This window comes from Pyxicephalus adspersus, chromosome 5 (genome assembly GCF_032062135.1).
Source record: "Pyxicephalus adspersus chromosome 5, UCB_Pads_2.0, whole genome shotgun sequence".
Lineage (NCBI taxonomy): Eukaryota > Metazoa > Chordata > Amphibia > Anura > Pyxicephalidae > Pyxicephalus > Pyxicephalus adspersus.
Window position 1 is genome coordinate 112,189,391 of NC_092862.1, and position 18,817 is coordinate 112,208,207.

An 18,817-nucleotide genomic window follows, 5' to 3' on the forward strand; every position below is an offset into this window, starting at 1 on the left:
TTTTGTCAGCAGTCATGACGATAATGGTAGTTGGAGCACTTGGGTATATTGACTGTATGTTTGTAGAAAAGAAAACATAATCACGTTCTAACTACATAACCCACATAGCCCATTTCATTATAATTCGTATTCAGCAATACATTAATTTTTGTTGGGTTAGGGCATTCTATTCGTTTAATCCAATAAACAGAATGCAGCTTCTGCAACAATGCAACAAAACACAGGAACACAGGTCAGATGCATTTTGGTGCACCGATACATGTATTGTGTGACACGGTCACTTTTTAAAATAGTGCACTGCAGCATACATTGATAGCAGATAGCAGAAACCAGAACTGAAATAGCAAAACTTGGGCTATTCTATCATGGTAAAAGCTATCAGCCAGTGATCATTCCCATCAAAGTAAAGAATAGGTAATTGTGACAAGAATAAGAAATGACACAAACACCCGCTTAGGAGAGGTATTTACTGTAAAGAGTAAATAAGGTTTACACTGTTTTGTAGATCGTATTCAACAACGGTCATTTAAATATTTCATAACACTTTACAAAAAGCACAGATAAGGCACAAAAACTGGATGTTTGCATTGCAAATGCATTCATGTTACAAGATAATTTATTCAGTTAACATTGCCGTTGGATCAAGGCTTTCGTGCTTTTTATATTAAATATGAGTAGTTATGAAGCTTGATTTCAAATTCACAAAGCAGCACTGTGACTATTCTAATATTACCACAGATAAATAAAGAAACATTCACAAAGACTAAAAATACCTGCTAAAAGAACAGTTGCAGTCATGAGTCTGCTGGCTCCCATATGAAAAAAAGGTGTATACATAGTAAAACAAAACTCCAATCAGGGAAAGTTAATAAAAAATTTAACAGCCCCTTTAAAGATAAAAAAGTGATGCTTACTTAATTTGGAGCTGTTCATTACCCCCCACCCCACAGTATTTTTTTTAATGCCCCTAGATGTCTTCTGGGTTGAATAACAGCTAGCATCGTTGAACTAATTTTCTTTACTGTCACTGTTCCAGCCTTACACTGTTTGGATTTAGGAAACATTCATGTATACGTGCATTTATGATTGCAGGGCTGCATTAATTGGTATTTTTTATATCTTTCCAACTACCATAAAAAGCTATTAGGTGCATACTTAGGGCCTATTCACACCAAAAGTTGCCTGGATGTTATGTACAAAGCACTGGCTAGTAATGACGCACGCCTCTCTTGCCTGATTTCATATGGTTTTTAAGCTAATCCTATATAAACCTAAATAACATTTTTATTTTATGTTCAATGTTCTGATCTATCCTCAATTCATTCTTGGTGACCAGGCTTATGTTTCCTATGTAGGTGATTTACATATCTGCACAAACTTATTTAACAGGCTTTTGGCCACATTCACAATTGCTGAGTCTGGGTGAACAAGAAAAAAATTGATGTTCACGTCTTCGGTGTAACGTTTTTAATTACAGCAGTGCAGACTAACTTGAGTGTGCTGACTTATTCTGCATATAAAGTATTTTTAGCCAAGAATACCCACTGCTCTATAATTGTGTTACAAATATATTCTGCATTCTAAAGCCCCTGGTGCCTATTACTGGAATAAAATTGCCTTTAAAGAGTGAATTCCTTGGGATTCTAGTACTGAGACCTACTCAGTCAAATTCATGACTCACAGAAATGAAATCTCTTCCATCCATAACAAGTTTCTGGTTTGCCATTTTAGGCTGGGTCTACACTCACATTTTTAAAAACGCATGTAAACGTTCCTAGTTAGCAATACCTAACTTGTTTTCTTTGTGTATTGTCATGGAAAATCCAACACTGTAATAATGGCACCACTGTAAAGAAACAAAAAATAGATGTGATGCTTGCAGGTAGTGCCTCCCCAGTTAGAAATCTCTATATGCACACAGCAAAAGTTTTGCAAAGAATTAAATGTATGCGTAGGAAGCTTGTGGGCTTTTGTTAAATGCATTTTATGGCATGACAAGTGACAAACACTCTGCAAAGATTACCCCCATATACTTGACCAGCACTACTTTGCAACTCCTTGTTCCCTAAATCAGCTGTTTTGGGTTTTATGCAGAAACTGACAGACCTTTCCCCAGTGATATGATGGTGCTAGACTCCAGCATCATCTCAGGGAAACAATACACATGCTCCTCAGTAATGGTGAGTACATGAGGCTAAAGGGTGTCCTTTGCAGAGACGCTATGATTTTGCCCTACATGAGCAAAATTTACAGTGTTATGTTCTCATCACTGGCTATCATACAGGTCAAACATCAAAAAACTCTATGATGCTTTAGTAGGTTCACATTTGGTTCAGCATAAAACGGAAGTGAGCCAGCACCTCTCTATTGCAATAATTAGTAATTAAAAGCTGAGCCTAGATTAAAAGTTGCAGCAAATTTCACAGATGTATTTATCATAAAACGTCATGGGCAGGCCTGTCAGTATATGTTGTTCTCAGTGATATTACAATCCAGCCATTTACATTACAGTTTGATTGCACATATTCACCAACAACTATGTATTGCAGAGTCCTTCAAGAGTATAATTTGGACTTCTTTAAGCAGGCCTTCACACAACAGTTTATATTTAGAAGAGATCCTAGAACCAGACAGTAAAGTGTGTGGATTGAGAGTGTTTAACAATCTAACTAATTATTAATGATCAGCTTAAATCTTTTTACTCCATAACTGTAATAACGTATGGTTCTATTGGGAGGACTGCATTGCTGTAATGTAAAATGGCCTTTCATTTCATCCTATTGGTACATATAGTTTTACTCCAGCACATACACAAGTTCTAATTACAATCCACTCTACATGGGTAATGTAGGTGTATTCATACCTTGTACATATGTATTATCTTTATAAATATCATTCCATAATCACACACTGATCACAAATAAACAATTTTGTGTAGTATACAGACAAGTCCCAGACACTGAAGGCTTTTGTTCTCTAGATTGTCTTTTTCATTCTTCGGTTGAAGAGAAGATGGTCTCATCTTACCTGAGGTCTCTGGGGTGGTGGGACAGAGGGCCCTGGTAATATGAAGGAAACACAATTTTGGAAAATAGGTTATGGATGATAAAAGATTATGCAGGATATAACATGAGCTTTTGAAGGATACAAGGCTAAGGAAGTTACAAATTTATAGATGATACAATGTAATGAAAGATAAAGTATTAAAGGGGAAATATTATGGAAGATGATACATATTAAGTAAATACAACATTATATATAAAACACATGATTAACATGTCACATTTCCCTTACGTAATCAGTTATTTGAGGTAAACTTGTTTTACCGCTTCTTCTGAAAATACTACTTCCCTAGCTGCATGCTAACCTTCCTACTTTAATCTCTCGAGTCACTGGCCTGGAACAATATAAAGATAAGGAGTTCTGATTCTTCCCTGATTTTTCTGGTTTACACACTTGATCCAGGTCAGTGACTAACCAAAAAATATAAATAAAAGTCAGAATTTTACCGTCTGTTTACTTTCCGTAAGAAAGAACTGAAACTTTATAGATAAACTTCAGCCAGTTTATTTAATTCAGTAATAAATATGATATGAGGGAGTGCCATTTGTAAAAAAAATATTATAACCTACAAAATGCTGGACCTGCAACAAGAAATTAAATGTCTAGTTTTAACCAATCCTAAAATAAATACAACTGCAACTCAATGCAGTTGCATCTATTTCCTGGTTCAACAATACCTGCTGCTATGTCACCTTTTACCCGATAATCAATAAGTCAGCATCATCACCTTTGTTCAATAAGCAGGGAGCTGAGCCATGACACATTCAGACTGAAATGTGACACCATGATGAACTTCCTTCCTATACAGTATGATAAAAGCCTATGTATGCTCACCTATTGTGTGATTCTTTCCCCACCTCTCCACCTCTTGTGTCACTCTCTTTGTCTGTCATTTGCAACCCCTATTTATTATACAGTACTGAGTAATATGTTGGCACTACTATCCTGTTTATTATATTATTATTATTATTATTATTATTAATAATAATATTTTTATTATTATTCTGTATCAGCAGCAACACTGACCAGAACCACAAAATCATTTACAGTGAATGCATCATATAAGTGTTTAAGTTATGTGCTCCGATCATCTATAGGAGTAGCAATAGTGACAAAATGGTGTAGGTAGTCTAGATAAAATGCAAAGCTTTAATTTTGTAATAAAGCATACAAGTAAAAAAAATAAATGTCCAGTTGGTTGTTATGTTCAATAGTGAACAATAATGAAAACTCACCTGAGAGGCACTTGCTGGGGTAAATCCGCTCTCGTGGTTCAAATATTTCTGGAGGGGGCAAATCTTCCACTGGGTGAAAGGGGAACTTGGACTCAAAGTCATCTGCAGAATAGATGGGAAGCCCAATTTCATTAGTACTTACGTTTTTGCTCTGATAACCTTTTTCCAGTGATACAATAAACACCTTGTATTGCTACAGTCCCAAATCATTTCAACAATCTCTACAGAACATTTATATTAGTTCATGTTCCCTGCCCCCCCACACACATTTAGGTACACACTGGAACCAGTTTTTAGGCTTACAAACAAAAATATATTTATTTGTTGTAAATTAAAACCGAAAAACAAACACAAAATCGTATTTGGCAGTAGACAAAGTTAAGACCATAAAATGGCTCTAGAGAGCTTGTATCTGACCAATTTAGATAGTATATGGGGCTTTTTTTTGCCTTTTAGGTTTAGGATGAACATAATAATAATGATTATTCACATAGGTTTGGTGAAATTATCAGACCCATTTCACCCAATGTGGGCTTCCTCAGGGGTATTGGGCGAAATGCGTCAGTAATTCCACTAAACCTATGCGTATAGTACTAGCCACACTCAACATTCATCTCCCAGCAGGTTACAAAAGCTGAAAGAGAAACGTAGAGTAGTGCAATGGGTAAATACTGTATTCATCATCACTGCATCTTTTTTTTTATGCATTTTACATTTAGGCTTGACTAACACTCCAAATTTTTAACATAAAGTGCATTGTGTTCTGTAAGTAAGACAACTAGAGGCAATAAAATACCTTTTGGAATAATGCAGTGCAAGTACAAAACATGACTTGATTGCTAAAGTCACATTCTGATATCTTGGATCTGTAGTCTTGCTCTATTCTTGCTCAGAATTTCTTCTGGGGGTGTTTATATACCTGAGACAGATCAGCAAGGCTGTATTTGTGCTGTGCATGGGTTTTATTGTTTGACCCCACAGCATACCTATCATATACACTGATGTTGCAGTAATTTAAAGTAATGAAATATAAACTAGCGCTTTTCTGCATTTTTGTAAGCCCTGTTGTTTTTACTGTAATGATTCCAAATAAGCAATGTAGAAAAATGTACTTGGGACCCAGTCTGCTGACAGCACACCCATGGTCTAGGGCAGGGGTCAGCAACCTTTACTATCAAAAGAGCCATTTTGTCTCCTCTTCCACTAAAGAAAAATAGTCTGGAGCCGCAAAACATAACACAGATTATAAACTTTTAAAAGTTTTAATATTTTTTTAATTTTACCTGTTACAACAAGTGTGCATGTGTAGGCCTACTCTGAAATAAATTAAACACTGAACTATGCCCCTAGAAGCCTCCAGCTTCTAACGTATCATCCTGTTACATTAGAAGCTGGAGGCTTCTAACGTATCATCCTGTTACATTAGAAGCTGGAGGCTTCTAACGTAACAGGGTAGATTTTTTTGATGGGCAGAGTTCATTATGTTCTGACGATGGCTTAGCGATTAAATTTTAAGGGGTGTTAGCCATAGGTGTCCCTCATTTGCAGCTTTAATTTTGTTCACCTGTACCCCCCAATCTTGAGTAATTGGGGTTCAGGTGCTAGAAGCCTCCAGCAATGTGTAACAGGGTAGATTATTTTGATGGGCAGAGTTCTTTATTTTCTGACGATGCCTTTGCGATTCAATTGTAGGTGGTGTTAGCCATAAGTTTCCCCCACTTGCACCTCTATTTTGGTCACCTGTACCGCCTCCCCCCCATTCCAGAGAAATTGGGGTTCAGATGCTAGATGCTTCCAGCAATGTGTAACAGGGTAGATTTTTTTGATAGGCAGAGTTTTTATGAATTTTTAGGAGGTGTTAGCCACAGGTGTCCCGTACTTGCACCTCAAATTTTTTTCACCTGTACCCCCGTTTCCAGATAAATTGGGGTTTAGGTGCTAGAAGCCTCCAACAATGTGTAACAGGGTAGGGTTTTTTTGATGGGTGGAGTTTTTAGGAGGTGTTAGCCACAGGTGTCCCCCACTCGCACCTCTAATTTTGTTCACCTGTACCCCCTTCCTGTTTCAGAGAAATTGGGGTTCAGGTGCCTCCAGCAATGTGTAACGGTAGATTTTTTTGATGGGCAGAGTTCTTTATGTTCTGATGATAGCCTAACAATTAAATTTTAGGGGGTGTTAGTCACAGGTGTCCCCCACTTGCACCTACATTTTTGGTTTTGTACATCCCCCCATTCCAGAGGAATTGGAGTTCAAAGGAGGGGGATGTCATTGTACACAGCCATTTGTACACGCCCCGTGGTAGATTTATTTCACTGGTAGATTTTTTTCATTAGAACACCGGATAGGAATCCCCCTCCTCCGCTATGTCTTGGGAGGAAGGGGATCCCCCATCAGAGATCTCCCCGCGGCAGCCGAAGGGAGCCACAACAAGGAGGCTGAAGAGCCGCATGCGGCTCCGGAGCCGCAGGTTGCAGACCCCCTGGTCTAGGGTACAAAAACACACCAATGGTCTTTTATTGCAGAATGTCATTCTAATTAGTACTGCTGCTTTTATGAATAAGTTTAGAAGGTAACATTACCAGGGCTAGGGCTGGGAGGACGATAAATCTGTGGAGATGACTTCCAGCCTGAGGACAGCTGATTGGACTGGGTCTTGCTGGACAGTTCTGTGGATGGAGACCTCATTGGGGGTGGTGGAGGAGGAGCTAGCCGCCCTCCACTATTTACTATGGAAAGAAAAACAGGGTAAATTCCTTTATACAAAATAATTCCTATTACAGTAACAATTTTATTTGACTTGACTGAACCCTTCGAAAAGGAGAAAGATTCAACACTGTCTGTAAAATAAAAACATGCTTTACTGGATTACTATGCCACATTCCTTTTTTGTTCAGTGTCAAAATAAAAGCTGAAATCCAGGCCTATGAAAAACAAATTGTTTGCATTGCTAGGGCTACAAAGTTACAGGAAGTTATTGCATTTTTCTGTAGCTCCAGTTTTAGCCAGTATTAGTCTACCTTCTCCTTAAGGCCTGTGTAGGATACCACTCTCTGATAATGTATTACAGTGTGGCTGCACCAGTGACAGTTGATTCTTTGGTGTTAAAGTGCCTCAGTGTATCTGAGGAACATGACCTGAAGCACAGTACAACTGCTGAATACCTGTCTAGTATGGCCTCCTGAATATGACTGGTAGAGCTTTTAGAAGTACCTAGGACAGAGTTGAAAGGTGCAAAGGTAAAGGAGTAGTCATTTGGAATGGTGAGAGGCATTTTTCACATTAACAAAAAGAAAGGTAGGCATTTGGGGATATTTAAAACAGAATTTAAATGGAGAAGTGCCTATTAAACTATCCACTACAGTTATTAGAGAGCTCAGCAAAAAAATAAATAATCTAGCTGACAACTGCTTTGTCTTTTTCCAGGTTTCCTTGCTCAGTTTTCATTCTTTATTGCATATGCATGCTCACTCATGCATGACACAGATTAGCAGACCAGAACTATGGGAATATCTGTTTCCATGATGCAATAAAATTAGTAAGGTGAAACATCCCTAAAGTCTTAAAAAAACAAACATCACCTGCTGTTTTATGAGGTCTTCCATGTCCAGGCACAGGAGGAACAGTAGGTCTACCTGGAGGACCTTTTTGTGGTCGAGCAGGAACATTGTTTGGGTCAGCAGCAAAGGCTGTTGGTGGCGGTGGCAATGGCTCAGATAATCTTCGTCTGGCTGATGATGACATTGGATGAAAAGGAGGTGGTGGAGGTGGTGGCAGATCACTAGTATTAGGAGGCGCAGGAAAAGAGTCCTCTTCTATTCTGATGTGTGAAGGAGGACGTGCAGGTGGTGGAGGTGGTGGTATATCTCTGAAATCAGGTAGTGAAGGGGACGGGCTTCTCCTTCCAGCATATCCAGTTGGTGGGGCAGGAGGAGGATGAAGAGGAGGCGGTGGTGGTGGAAAAGACTGGGAGTTAGGTCTTTGAGTTCTTGAAGATTTATCGTGTGTATATAATGGCGGAGGTGGGGGAGGCGGCACACTAAATTCAGTTGTAGTTTTTGAAGATTTTTCCTTGAATGGAGAACTACTATGTGGGGAAACTTGCGGTGCCGACATTACAAGCTGAGGTTTGTTGCCTGAAGGTGGAACTGGAGGTGGTGCTGGCGGAGAATGGCCAAGGATTGTAGGTCTTGGTGGTGGAGGTCTAGCTGCTACAGTTGCTGGAGCAGAAGCGGGTGGTGGCTTTGGTAGATCAAGTTTTGCATTACTTGGTGGTTGATCCTGCTGCTTTGCAAAATTTGCTTTCACCCTTGGAAGCTGTGGGGAATTCCTATTTCCTGCATTTATAACAATAAAACAAACAAACAGTTAAAGTCCTAATAATGTTCATATAAATACTACATTACGATCTACACTGACAATCAATCTGAAGAAGAATGTACCAACAACCATTAAAGTGAAGGTGAGGTTGAAAAAGTTACACCAGTTCAGGTTTTTAAGAGAGGATGGATACATACATATGTTTATATATTCAGGCAATATACGGAATGTTTTTTTTTTAAGGTCATGATAATTAAAAGGGAAACATATTAGAAATAAACAACCTTTTAGGTTTACACTACTATATATGTTGTAATACTGAAAATAATTTCAGTTTCCTACTTTACTATGCATTTTTATTAGAGCTTCTGCAAAAAAAAGGTTCAGTGCATTAGTGCCTTGCTTTTAAAATAGTGTAGGATACCCGCTATATGTGTGTTTCCTTTACTAAGGGTGCATCTACACAAGTAGGCCAAGGAGATGTCTCCACTGAGGCTCTAATGGGTTTTATCAGTGCAAAACACATTTTTAAATATTCTGAAAAAAGCTAAACTCCAGCATAACTTAACTGTAAAAAGTCCTTTGCTATGTCTAAATTGTTTTAACTTATTTTCATGCACATTACATATCCCACATAGCAAGCATTAAACACTGCAGGACTAGCATAATGTAACTATGCTTTCCTGCTGATGAATTACCCAAGTGTCACCAAGTCCACTCCTCCTGATCTGTACTTTTAATCTATTTGTCTCCTGAAATGTAATGGTTTACTCTAGGCATCATGATTGGGTGGCACCTTGGTAAGTCTTTCTCTGAAAGTGGCCAGTATTTAGATAAAAGCCTCCCAAAACCCATCAAGTGCTTGGGAGGGGCTCCTGAAAGAAAATCCGAGGCATAGTGCTGTAATGTTTGCATAAAGATACACAGCACCCAATGCAGAGCAAACACCAGCAGAGGATAACCCATTGTTGACATCACTGGATTTAAAAATAGGTATATATTCCAAACAAAAAGATTTTTTAAATGTTAGTTGCATATTTATCAGGGGAGAGGAGAAGGTATGTTTGAAAGTGCGTTACACTTCTGCTGGCATGCAAAAATAACAAAGGAAAAAAAAAATCATCAAAAAACAAATGTCATAAAAACCCTTAAAACAAAAAGCAAACACATATCACTGACAAGGTATTATTAAATGTGGAGTTACAGGGCTAGTATAAAACTAATGTTTCTAAGATACATTTTAGATGCTGTGCTTGGAAAACAGAAAATAATTGCAAAAGGATCAATGATTAGCAAGACCACATCTGACATTTCTTACCTGGTGAATCTCTCTGACCAGGAGGTTTAAGTACTGGAAATCCACCTGCAAAAAGACCACCACTGGGGGGTGCCACTGCGCTCCTACCATTTCCCGTACCAGCATTTTTCTTCCCTCCTACAAAAACACATAAGGTTCATGATTATTTGACCCTTACCAAACTGACATATTTAGCACATTTAACATAACGTTTTACACATTTTGTCACTGATGTCTGGTTTTTACACACAGAAAAAAGTACAGCAAGCTCCGTTTTGGTACAACAGATATATATACATTTTAAGTGCATGCATGCTAATATGTGTGTAGGTATAACTTCCATCAAATATCACAATGCCTTCATCTGCTTTTCTCTTACGGAGGACAGCCTCATCTGTGTTTGGGCATTGTCTGGGGGCAAAATCTACATTATGGACTGAGATGCTGGCTCAGAGAGGACACAAATATGTAGACCCTACAGATATACCCAACAAAGATCTGCCCCTGGCTGCAGCCCTTTCCCTTGTAACTTGCTGTAAAGTTATAATGTTGCAGTCTGATCACTAGGGAAGAGGAGAATGAAGAAATCCCCCCCCTGCCTGCAGAATATTATCATCTCAGTCTAGGAAAAGTCATTTTTGTAGAGCTTTAGGACTGCTTTTGAAATATGAAGCTCTTTTATAAATTATACTGATACTAACTATGTATGTTAATGTACTATATACAAAATACCACTAAAATAATCATAACAGTTTAACAGTATCTCATTAGCAAAGTATTCACCAAACTTCCTGACTGTGCTTATGCTACCCACATCCTAATAGAGTTTCCTTCCTCCATAAAATCTTACATCAGCTCCAAGAGCTACATTTGGCAGGGACAGTTTCAGTTTTCAGCCTTCTCAATAAACACAATAACATTTGATATCAAAGTAGGACATCTGCCTAGCTGCTCAGTAAAATATGTCCCAAAAGTAAACCAGATTTTGAAGTAAAACCTCCAATGTGTACTGTGGCCAGTTAGGAAATTGGGAGAACTGATATGACAGGTAGCTGCAAAAATCAGTGGCTAAAAAATAGAGAAATACATATTTAATACACCAGAGCAGCTCTTACCCTCAATTACAGGAGCACTTCGATCGTTGACCTCAACTTTTTTTAACCGGGCCCCTTTGTGAATGTCAGCCAGCAATGCAGATCTACCTCCGCCTGACTCCTGTTTCAGGTTTGGTGCACCTGAACGACCCTTTACAATTAAACAAAACACGGAAAATCAGCCTAAAGAAATGTCTCAGCTGTAGAAGAAATAATAGGTAGAAGGATAGAGAACCCATAGGTACTGGACTTATACATATCACAAACTATATAAAAACTGTGTGTATATATATATATATATATATATATATATATATATATATATATATATATATAAACATACACTGAAAAAAATACATAACTGGATTTTTTGTATTCCAACAAGTGAACATGAAATGTTATTTCTATATGGAATGAGCAAACAGCTAGGAAGTAAGTCTGAAGGCTCTCCTTGGGTCCTTTGTACATCATCCAGATTGAAAGCTCTTCGGGGCAGGGTCCTCTCCTCCTGTGTCACTGTCTGTATTTGTCTGTCATTTGCAATCCCTATTTAATGTATAGCGCTGCATATTATGTTAGCCCTATATAAATCCTGTTTATTATTAATACTACTAATAATATTAATACTAATATTAATAATAATGGCAGCAGCTGCACCCACAGTGTTGGGATCAATATTTAAAGCCAAAATATTCAGCAATTTACACTATGCATCCTCTAGATGGCAGAGTGAGTTCATATTCTATTGCAGACTGTACAGCATAATAGTTAATGGAAGCTTTATCTTTTATGAGTCCTCAAGAATGTATCCAACATCTACTCAAGTCTTGAGCATGTTTTTTATGGTGGAATGATAAAGCAAAATATTTACATAACAAGTTGTAAACCCTTTCATATTAGGTATATAGGAAAATCTTTTCTTAGCAAAAAAAAGACTTCAGACTGGCAATAAGGTTGTGGTGCAGTCATTGCTTCCTAATACCAGAGAACCACTGCGTTAGTGTAGCTTATACCCGCGGCAGCTCCACAGAATAATGGGGGGTGGCAGTGAACGGTACAATCAGATCTGAACCTGCTCTAAGATCTTGTTAACACTATGGGCCTGATTTACTAAAGATCAGGGTACACTTTCATTAGTGAAGCTGGATGTTTCAAAAAACCTGAATAGATTTCTTTAAAGTTATTTGCTGTTTGCTAGCAAATGTTTTGAATTCTGGACCAGATTCATTCTAGATTTCCTGATCACCCAGCTTCACTAATGAAATTGTATCTTCTCCAGCCTTGCAGAGCTTTAATAAATCAGGCCCTATGTGTGGGGTATTTATGAATGATTCTCCTGTAAATTTGCCCATGTTAGTTTATACATATAGCATTTCCTATTGTGACCACTATGCAATCATGGTTTTATTAGAAATTAAAACAAGAGATTTGAATGCGAGTTTGAGACGAATTGGCAAGGTAATAATTTATAAATAGAGCCCATAGCGTGCAATATGCCAGAACGTCAGACATTGCATAGAAAGCCATGTCCGATTCTCTGACAATATGTGATATGCTGCACATAGCACTCTGATGCATTCAATGTAGGGATCATTTGTCAGAGTCAAAGCAGACAGCAGCACAGGTGGCAGTATGTTGCAGCAACACATGGCAAAGCACATCTGTTACAGTGTGAATGTAGTCTAACTCTTGTCTAGTCCATGTCTTGAATTCGGGGACATAAAACATATTAATGACACATTACAATATGCTTCAGCAATCAAAGATCACATTTAATGTAAAACTGTAAGAAAGATGTATCAACCTGGTAGAAAACAATCCTCTGTGTAAGTCCTTGAAAGTATTAGTATTATTGCACTATTCAGTCAATGGGCCTGATTTATTAAAGCTCTCCAAGGCTGGAGAGAATACACTTTCATCAGTGAAGCTGGGTGATCCAGCAAACCTGAAATGCATCTGGTCCAGGATTGAAAACATTTGCTAACAAATAGCAAATAACTCAATAAATCCATCCCAGGTTTGCTGGATCACCCTGCTTCACTGATTAAAGTGTATCCTCTCCAGTCTTGGAGAGCTTTAATAAATCAGGCCAAATATGTAGCCCATTTCTGACCAACTAAAGAGGAATGCAGTACGATGGTTCAGTGGTTAGCACTCTGGCCTTTGGAGCACTGGGTCCGAGGTTCAAATCTCGGCCAGAACACATCTGCATTCTCCCTGTGTTTGCGTGGGTTTCCTCCAGGTACTCCATTCCCTCCCACATTCCGAAAACATGCAGTTAGGGTAACTGAATTTCCCCAAAAGCCCCCTTTGACGAACTATGTCCTTTAAAGCGTTCTGCAATATGTCAGTGTTACATAAATATTGTGTAATAATAATGCAATGAAAGCCGACAACCAAGTTGTGAGCAGAAGCTTACTGGCAGGATCTCCAGGTAGGACACATTGTACCAGAAAATATATATATACACTGTATACTATAAGGAATTATATCAGTCATACCGAAACGCAGCTTTATAATTTGCATTTACAATATAGGGCCGGTGGTGGTAATGGTGCCAGTTTGTAAAGCACTTCACTGATGTTTAAGCTTGTCTGTGCAACTAAATTGGGAACACCCTACATGTAACATAGTCATTAATGAGGTCATGACACAATTGTTTTTCTTCTTTACACAGAGCACAATGTGATCAGGGAAAACAAGGTCCAATTAGCTAAGGAGAAGAGCTTTGGATGATCTTTGTAATATTGTAAATTGGTGTAATAAAAAAGGCAGCTGGTCAGATCATATTCTGGACACAAACCAGGCGGGTAGTACAATACCAGGAGTGGAAAAATTATTAAAGAATCTCAAGGTATTTCAATCCACTCACTATGGGGTCAATTTATAAAGCAGTCTATCTAGCATTCATCCAACATTCTCTGGTGGGGAATCTTCCAGGTCCACGTGTTTTTAATGACAGTGATTGAATTCTCACCCCAAAATTGTGGGTGAGTGTAGCATAGTGGCTCTGTGGTTAGCATTCAGCTTTTGCAGTGCTGGATCCCAGGTTCAAACCTCAACCAGGACACTATATGCATGGAGTTTGCAGGTTCTGTGTGTGTTGTGGGTTTCCTCTGAGTTTCTTACCATATTCCAAAAAACACCCAGTTAGGTTATTTGGCTCCCTCCAAAATGACAAATGACATATAACTATGGTAGAGACATTAGACTGTGAGCTCCTTTGAGGGACAGCTAATGACATGACTTTGGACTTTGTACAGCACTGTAATATGTTGGTGCTACATAAATACTGTGTAATAATAATAATGAAAACCAAATTCACTGAATTACAAACAGGCCCCCCCAAGTCATTTTATAAAGTGCATCTACTAACTATAAAGAAAAGAACAGCAGCAATAAAAGTTGAGCACACTGATATGGCTCCAGTTTTTCATAATATCGCAGTGTAAAATAGGAACCTCAAATAAGTTGTGCTAAAAAAAGGAATAATGAGGGTTTCACATCTGCATATATGTCTGTTTTCCCCAGAGGGAGCAGACTGTGCCAGCACATTCTACTGATACAGTGTGGGAGCATGACAAGGAATGTCACTGAGAAGGGTAGGAGGACAGAGTACTACAATATGATTATACAGCTCAAGTTCTGGTGTGGAAACAGATCTAGAAATAAATAATGCAACACTTCATCCTGATGACAGATACATAGAGAACTAATGCTACAACTACTACTAAACTCACATGGTGTTACATCTATTGTGCCATGCAGGAAAAACATCAAGACCTCATTATTGTCTTATACAGAAATGGGCCTGTGTATTGCTCTCAGCAAAGTCAATAAGCAGATGTAATTACCTCCAGAGCTTTATTTATGAAACAGGGAATCGGACATTCCCTGGTGGGAATCAATTACTGCCATTGAAACACATGGACCTGGAAGATTCCCACAAGGTAAAGGCAGATTTCTTGTTTTTTACATAAAGCCCTATGAGTACAATATACATTATTATGAGGACACTGGAGATGTAAAATGTATAAAAAGAATTCAGCTGTTTCATTGCCATCAGCTGCCAACAGGTGGTTAAAAAATGAAAGGCTCCAAATGCTGTTATACTATACCAGAGAAGGGTAACATATGTTACTTATCAGTGGCTTTAGTAGAGTTCTTTGGTCCCCACAGTATTACATATGTGAATATTGTATCCACTGATATATGAAATACTGAAAGATCTATTGTTATATTTTAAAAGAACAAACATTGATGTCTGCCTGCTATTACCTTTAATGGCCATAAACCCTTCTCACTCATTTACTTTTTACCACCTTCTAATGATCGCTCCCCTCTAGCTGTGCCTACATCACCGATTCCTTTGATGCATAGCCATAAAAGTGGATTGGAAGCCGAGTGTAGGGAATTCTAAGGATAATGTATGTAAATACATTCTTGTTTTTTTTTTTTTTTTTGAACCATTATAGAATGCAGTGCTTCACACATAGATTTATTTAAAAAACCAGTCTATAGCTTAAAGGATGTAAAAGGCTAATATGTCTACCTTACACTGTCCATCTAACAGGACCAGAGCACAGCTGCTGTTACAAAAGGTAAAGTCACAGCATTCTATTCATCCCTAGAGAGCAGCTGAAATACCCTGCACCAAATCGTCTTTATCTTTAGTCTTATATGCAGGATTGTGGTGTATGGCTGTGTAGTTAATCTGATAAAATATCTTCCATCCTTTCCTGATTGCTTAGGATTTTTATTCTATTGGCTTTCAGTTCACTATTATATAAGACATTAGGGTCAGTCAACCAAAAGACAAAATATCTCTAATGCACCCAGCCCAATTTGTGACTATGAAGCCAATTTTTACCAAGTTTCTGAGCTGCTAACTAAGAAATTTGAAAGCGTTGCTTCCTCCCACACTGTTATGTGTGACAGGAAGCAATAAAGTGCTTTTAACACCATGCACAGTAACCTAAATGGTTAGAAAAAGAAATAGCAAAGTTCCCTTGAAGGTAGCAAACTGATGCAAACATGGTAAACTGATAGAGGTTGATTTACTATAAACATATAGGCTAAATGATCACCTTGCAAGGGATATTTTGCTCAGCTTGGTAAATGAGATGAAGCTGTGCATTATTTCACAAGATTGATGTGATTGGTTATCCTTTCCAAAGTACATTTTTACTACATTAACTAAGATAAAACACATTTTCCCTTACATGGTGCCGATTCACTTAGGAAATGAACAACCTTAGTAAATCAGCCCCATAAACTCTGTGAAGATATTAAACCAGTACTGAAAGTTAGGACTGCTAACCATGTATATAGCATGTCAAGCCTTATATAGCTGCCCCAACTCTCTGGAATGGTCTTCCACATCCCATTCGGCTTGACCCTACTTTCTCCTTTAAAAGAGCCCCTAAAACCCATCTCTTCAAACTCACCTACCCGTCCACTTCTGTCTCTTAAACCCTCACTACTCACCCACCACTTCATATCCCCCCTTCTATTGTGTGCTACTTCCACCTCATAGATTGTAAGCTCTTCGGGGGCAGGGTCCTCTCCTCCTCCTAAGTCACTGTCTGTCTGTCATTTGCTATTTAATGTACAGCGCTGCATAATATGTTGGGGCTATATAAATCCTGTTTATAAATAATATAATAATAATAATAATGTTTTCTAGGAACTTTCAAGGAATGGCAATTGTCGTACATAAACTATAAAAATACTGTTTAATAAGGATAATAATTTACTAAGCATAAAAAAAACTACAATCATGTAGAAAATTCACATAACTGAAAAATATTGCAAAACGTATTAGAAGCCCCTATGATTTTCTGGGTTGAACAGGGGAAAAATTACTAGAAGGCTTGGAAAAATCTACTCATGCATTGGACAAATAACACCATGTTGAAACACTAAGCAGGAAATATTGAGTGGATTTCGACCTTTTCACGCTTTGGACTTTGTTTTTTGTGTGCTCGGTCACAGATTACATTATTGTAGTTCAGGACCATCTCTCTTCCTTTTCCCTTGCTGTTCCCGGAGAGATAAGCTCTGCACTGCTATCGGGGGAGAACAAAACTGCATTTGCCAGAACTCCAGTCCTCCATCAGTGTACCAAAAATAGTATCTTTTGTTTTTTTGTCATGGAATGAGATACCCAAAACAGAGCAATCCAAACTGGTAAATACATTGATTATACTAGAATGGCTGTAAATGATAACAGTAAAAATAGGCTTTATCTAATCTGAAGTAAAAAAAGAATCAAATCAAATTAGCTGTCATGTGTTGGAACCTTGCACATTATCATTACTTCTGGGCAGCATTACTGAAAAACCTATACAATTTAATGGTTATGTTGGCCATTATCAGCAAGTGCAGAGATTAAACATTGTTCCTAAAAGTCAGAATATATGTAGATCTCAGAAAACATCAAAAGCATTGCATACAGAAATGTTTTGTTAAAGTCCAGAAAAAAATGCGCCACACACCGTTATATATTCTTCAATCTCAACAATCTTTACTAAGGCTAGGTACACACATGCAATAATTATTGTTTGAAAACGAACGATCAACGATTATTCCCGATTATTTTGAACAATCGTATTGTGCACAAATCTGTACATGCTGTAATGAAACGATCAATCCACCAATAATGTACATACTAAATACGATCGCTGGAATGATGCAGGAAGTGACATGTACAGGGGAAAGTGTATTACAGAACAATCCACGATCACTGAATGTCCGTACACACAATAGATTATAAACGATCGTCGCCCAATCAGATCCGCCTGGACGGTCGTTCGTTTCCAGAGATTCCTCGTTCATCAGCATTGTTGACCAGTTGTTGTGCACTTTTTTTGTTAACAATTATCGATTGTCTGTCATGGATCGTTTGTTTCCAACGACAATTATTGCAAGTGTGTATGCAGCCTTAAACCATAGATTGTAAGCTCTTTGGGGCAGGGTCCTCACCTCCTATTTCACTGTCTGTCATTTGCAACCCCTATTTAATGTACAGTGCTGCGTAATATGTTGGCGCTATTTAAATCCTGTTTATTATTATTATTTTTATTAATAATATAAAAAACATAGCATGGCTTCATCATCATTCCCCACATAGTCATTTCTGTCAGACATGACATCTCCCCTGACATATTTGTTCCTCAATCAGGGCTTAACCATAGAAATCATGTAGGTAAAGTCAGGCTGTGTTTTTCTATTACATTTACAAATAAACATTACAAATTAAATTTACAAATAATAGTAGATGAACATAACTGTGTGTACCCTGCACTTGTTTGCAAGGAGTTCATATACTGGGCCCTAAACCCGTGGCTGGTGAGTGCACAAAACTCGCCTTGAAAGTCCAAAACCTCAGATAAATACATTTCCAACCCCAACACAAGGCAAAGCACTTCCGATTCAGCCCCCTGCAATGCTACCATGTGTTCCTAAAAAGGGTAAGGTACAGTTTTAGCTGTGCACTGGTAGGTTATTAAAAATACCAGGCTGCTTTACTTTAATGTAATGATGACACAACATTGATTTAAATGGGCTTCCAACACAGAAAAGTTGTCCTAAATCCATCCATTTTTTTCTGTTGGACTGTTGTTCTACAACACATGGTAGTGTGTTATTTTTGTGTCGTGTTCTGCATCCATAGCTTTGGGTCTAACTCCTCGGATGCATGGTGGACCGTTCTAGAGATACCCCTGCTTCCACACAAAGAAACAATTGCCATTTATTAAGATTTTAGTGTTTTGGTTTATATTTACTCATAGAACTATAAAGAATATTCC

At 38.0% G+C, this 18,817-nt stretch overlaps 1 protein-coding gene across 1 annotated transcript in view; it reads right to left on the bottom strand.

Annotated features, from left to right (window-relative positions):
- Positions 1-453: 453 nt before the first annotated feature.
- Positions 454-18,817, bottom strand: part of WIPF3 (WAS/WASL interacting protein family member 3) — a 42,877-nt gene continuing 24,513 nt past the window's right edge. Inside the window, exons 3-8 of the mRNA XM_072412468.1 lie at positions 11,028-11,157; positions 9,934-10,050; positions 7,877-8,632; positions 6,878-7,024; positions 4,299-4,400; positions 454-3,059 (exon numbers count right to left, since the gene is read on the bottom strand). Of these exons, the coding sequence (XP_072268569.1) occupies positions 3,019-3,059; positions 4,299-4,400; positions 6,878-7,024; positions 7,877-8,632; positions 9,934-10,050; positions 11,028-11,157 (1,293 nt within the window). The 3' untranslated portion in view covers positions 454-3,018. The remainder of the gene's footprint in view (positions 3,060-4,298; positions 4,401-6,877; positions 7,025-7,876; positions 8,633-9,933; positions 10,051-11,027; positions 11,158-18,817) is intronic.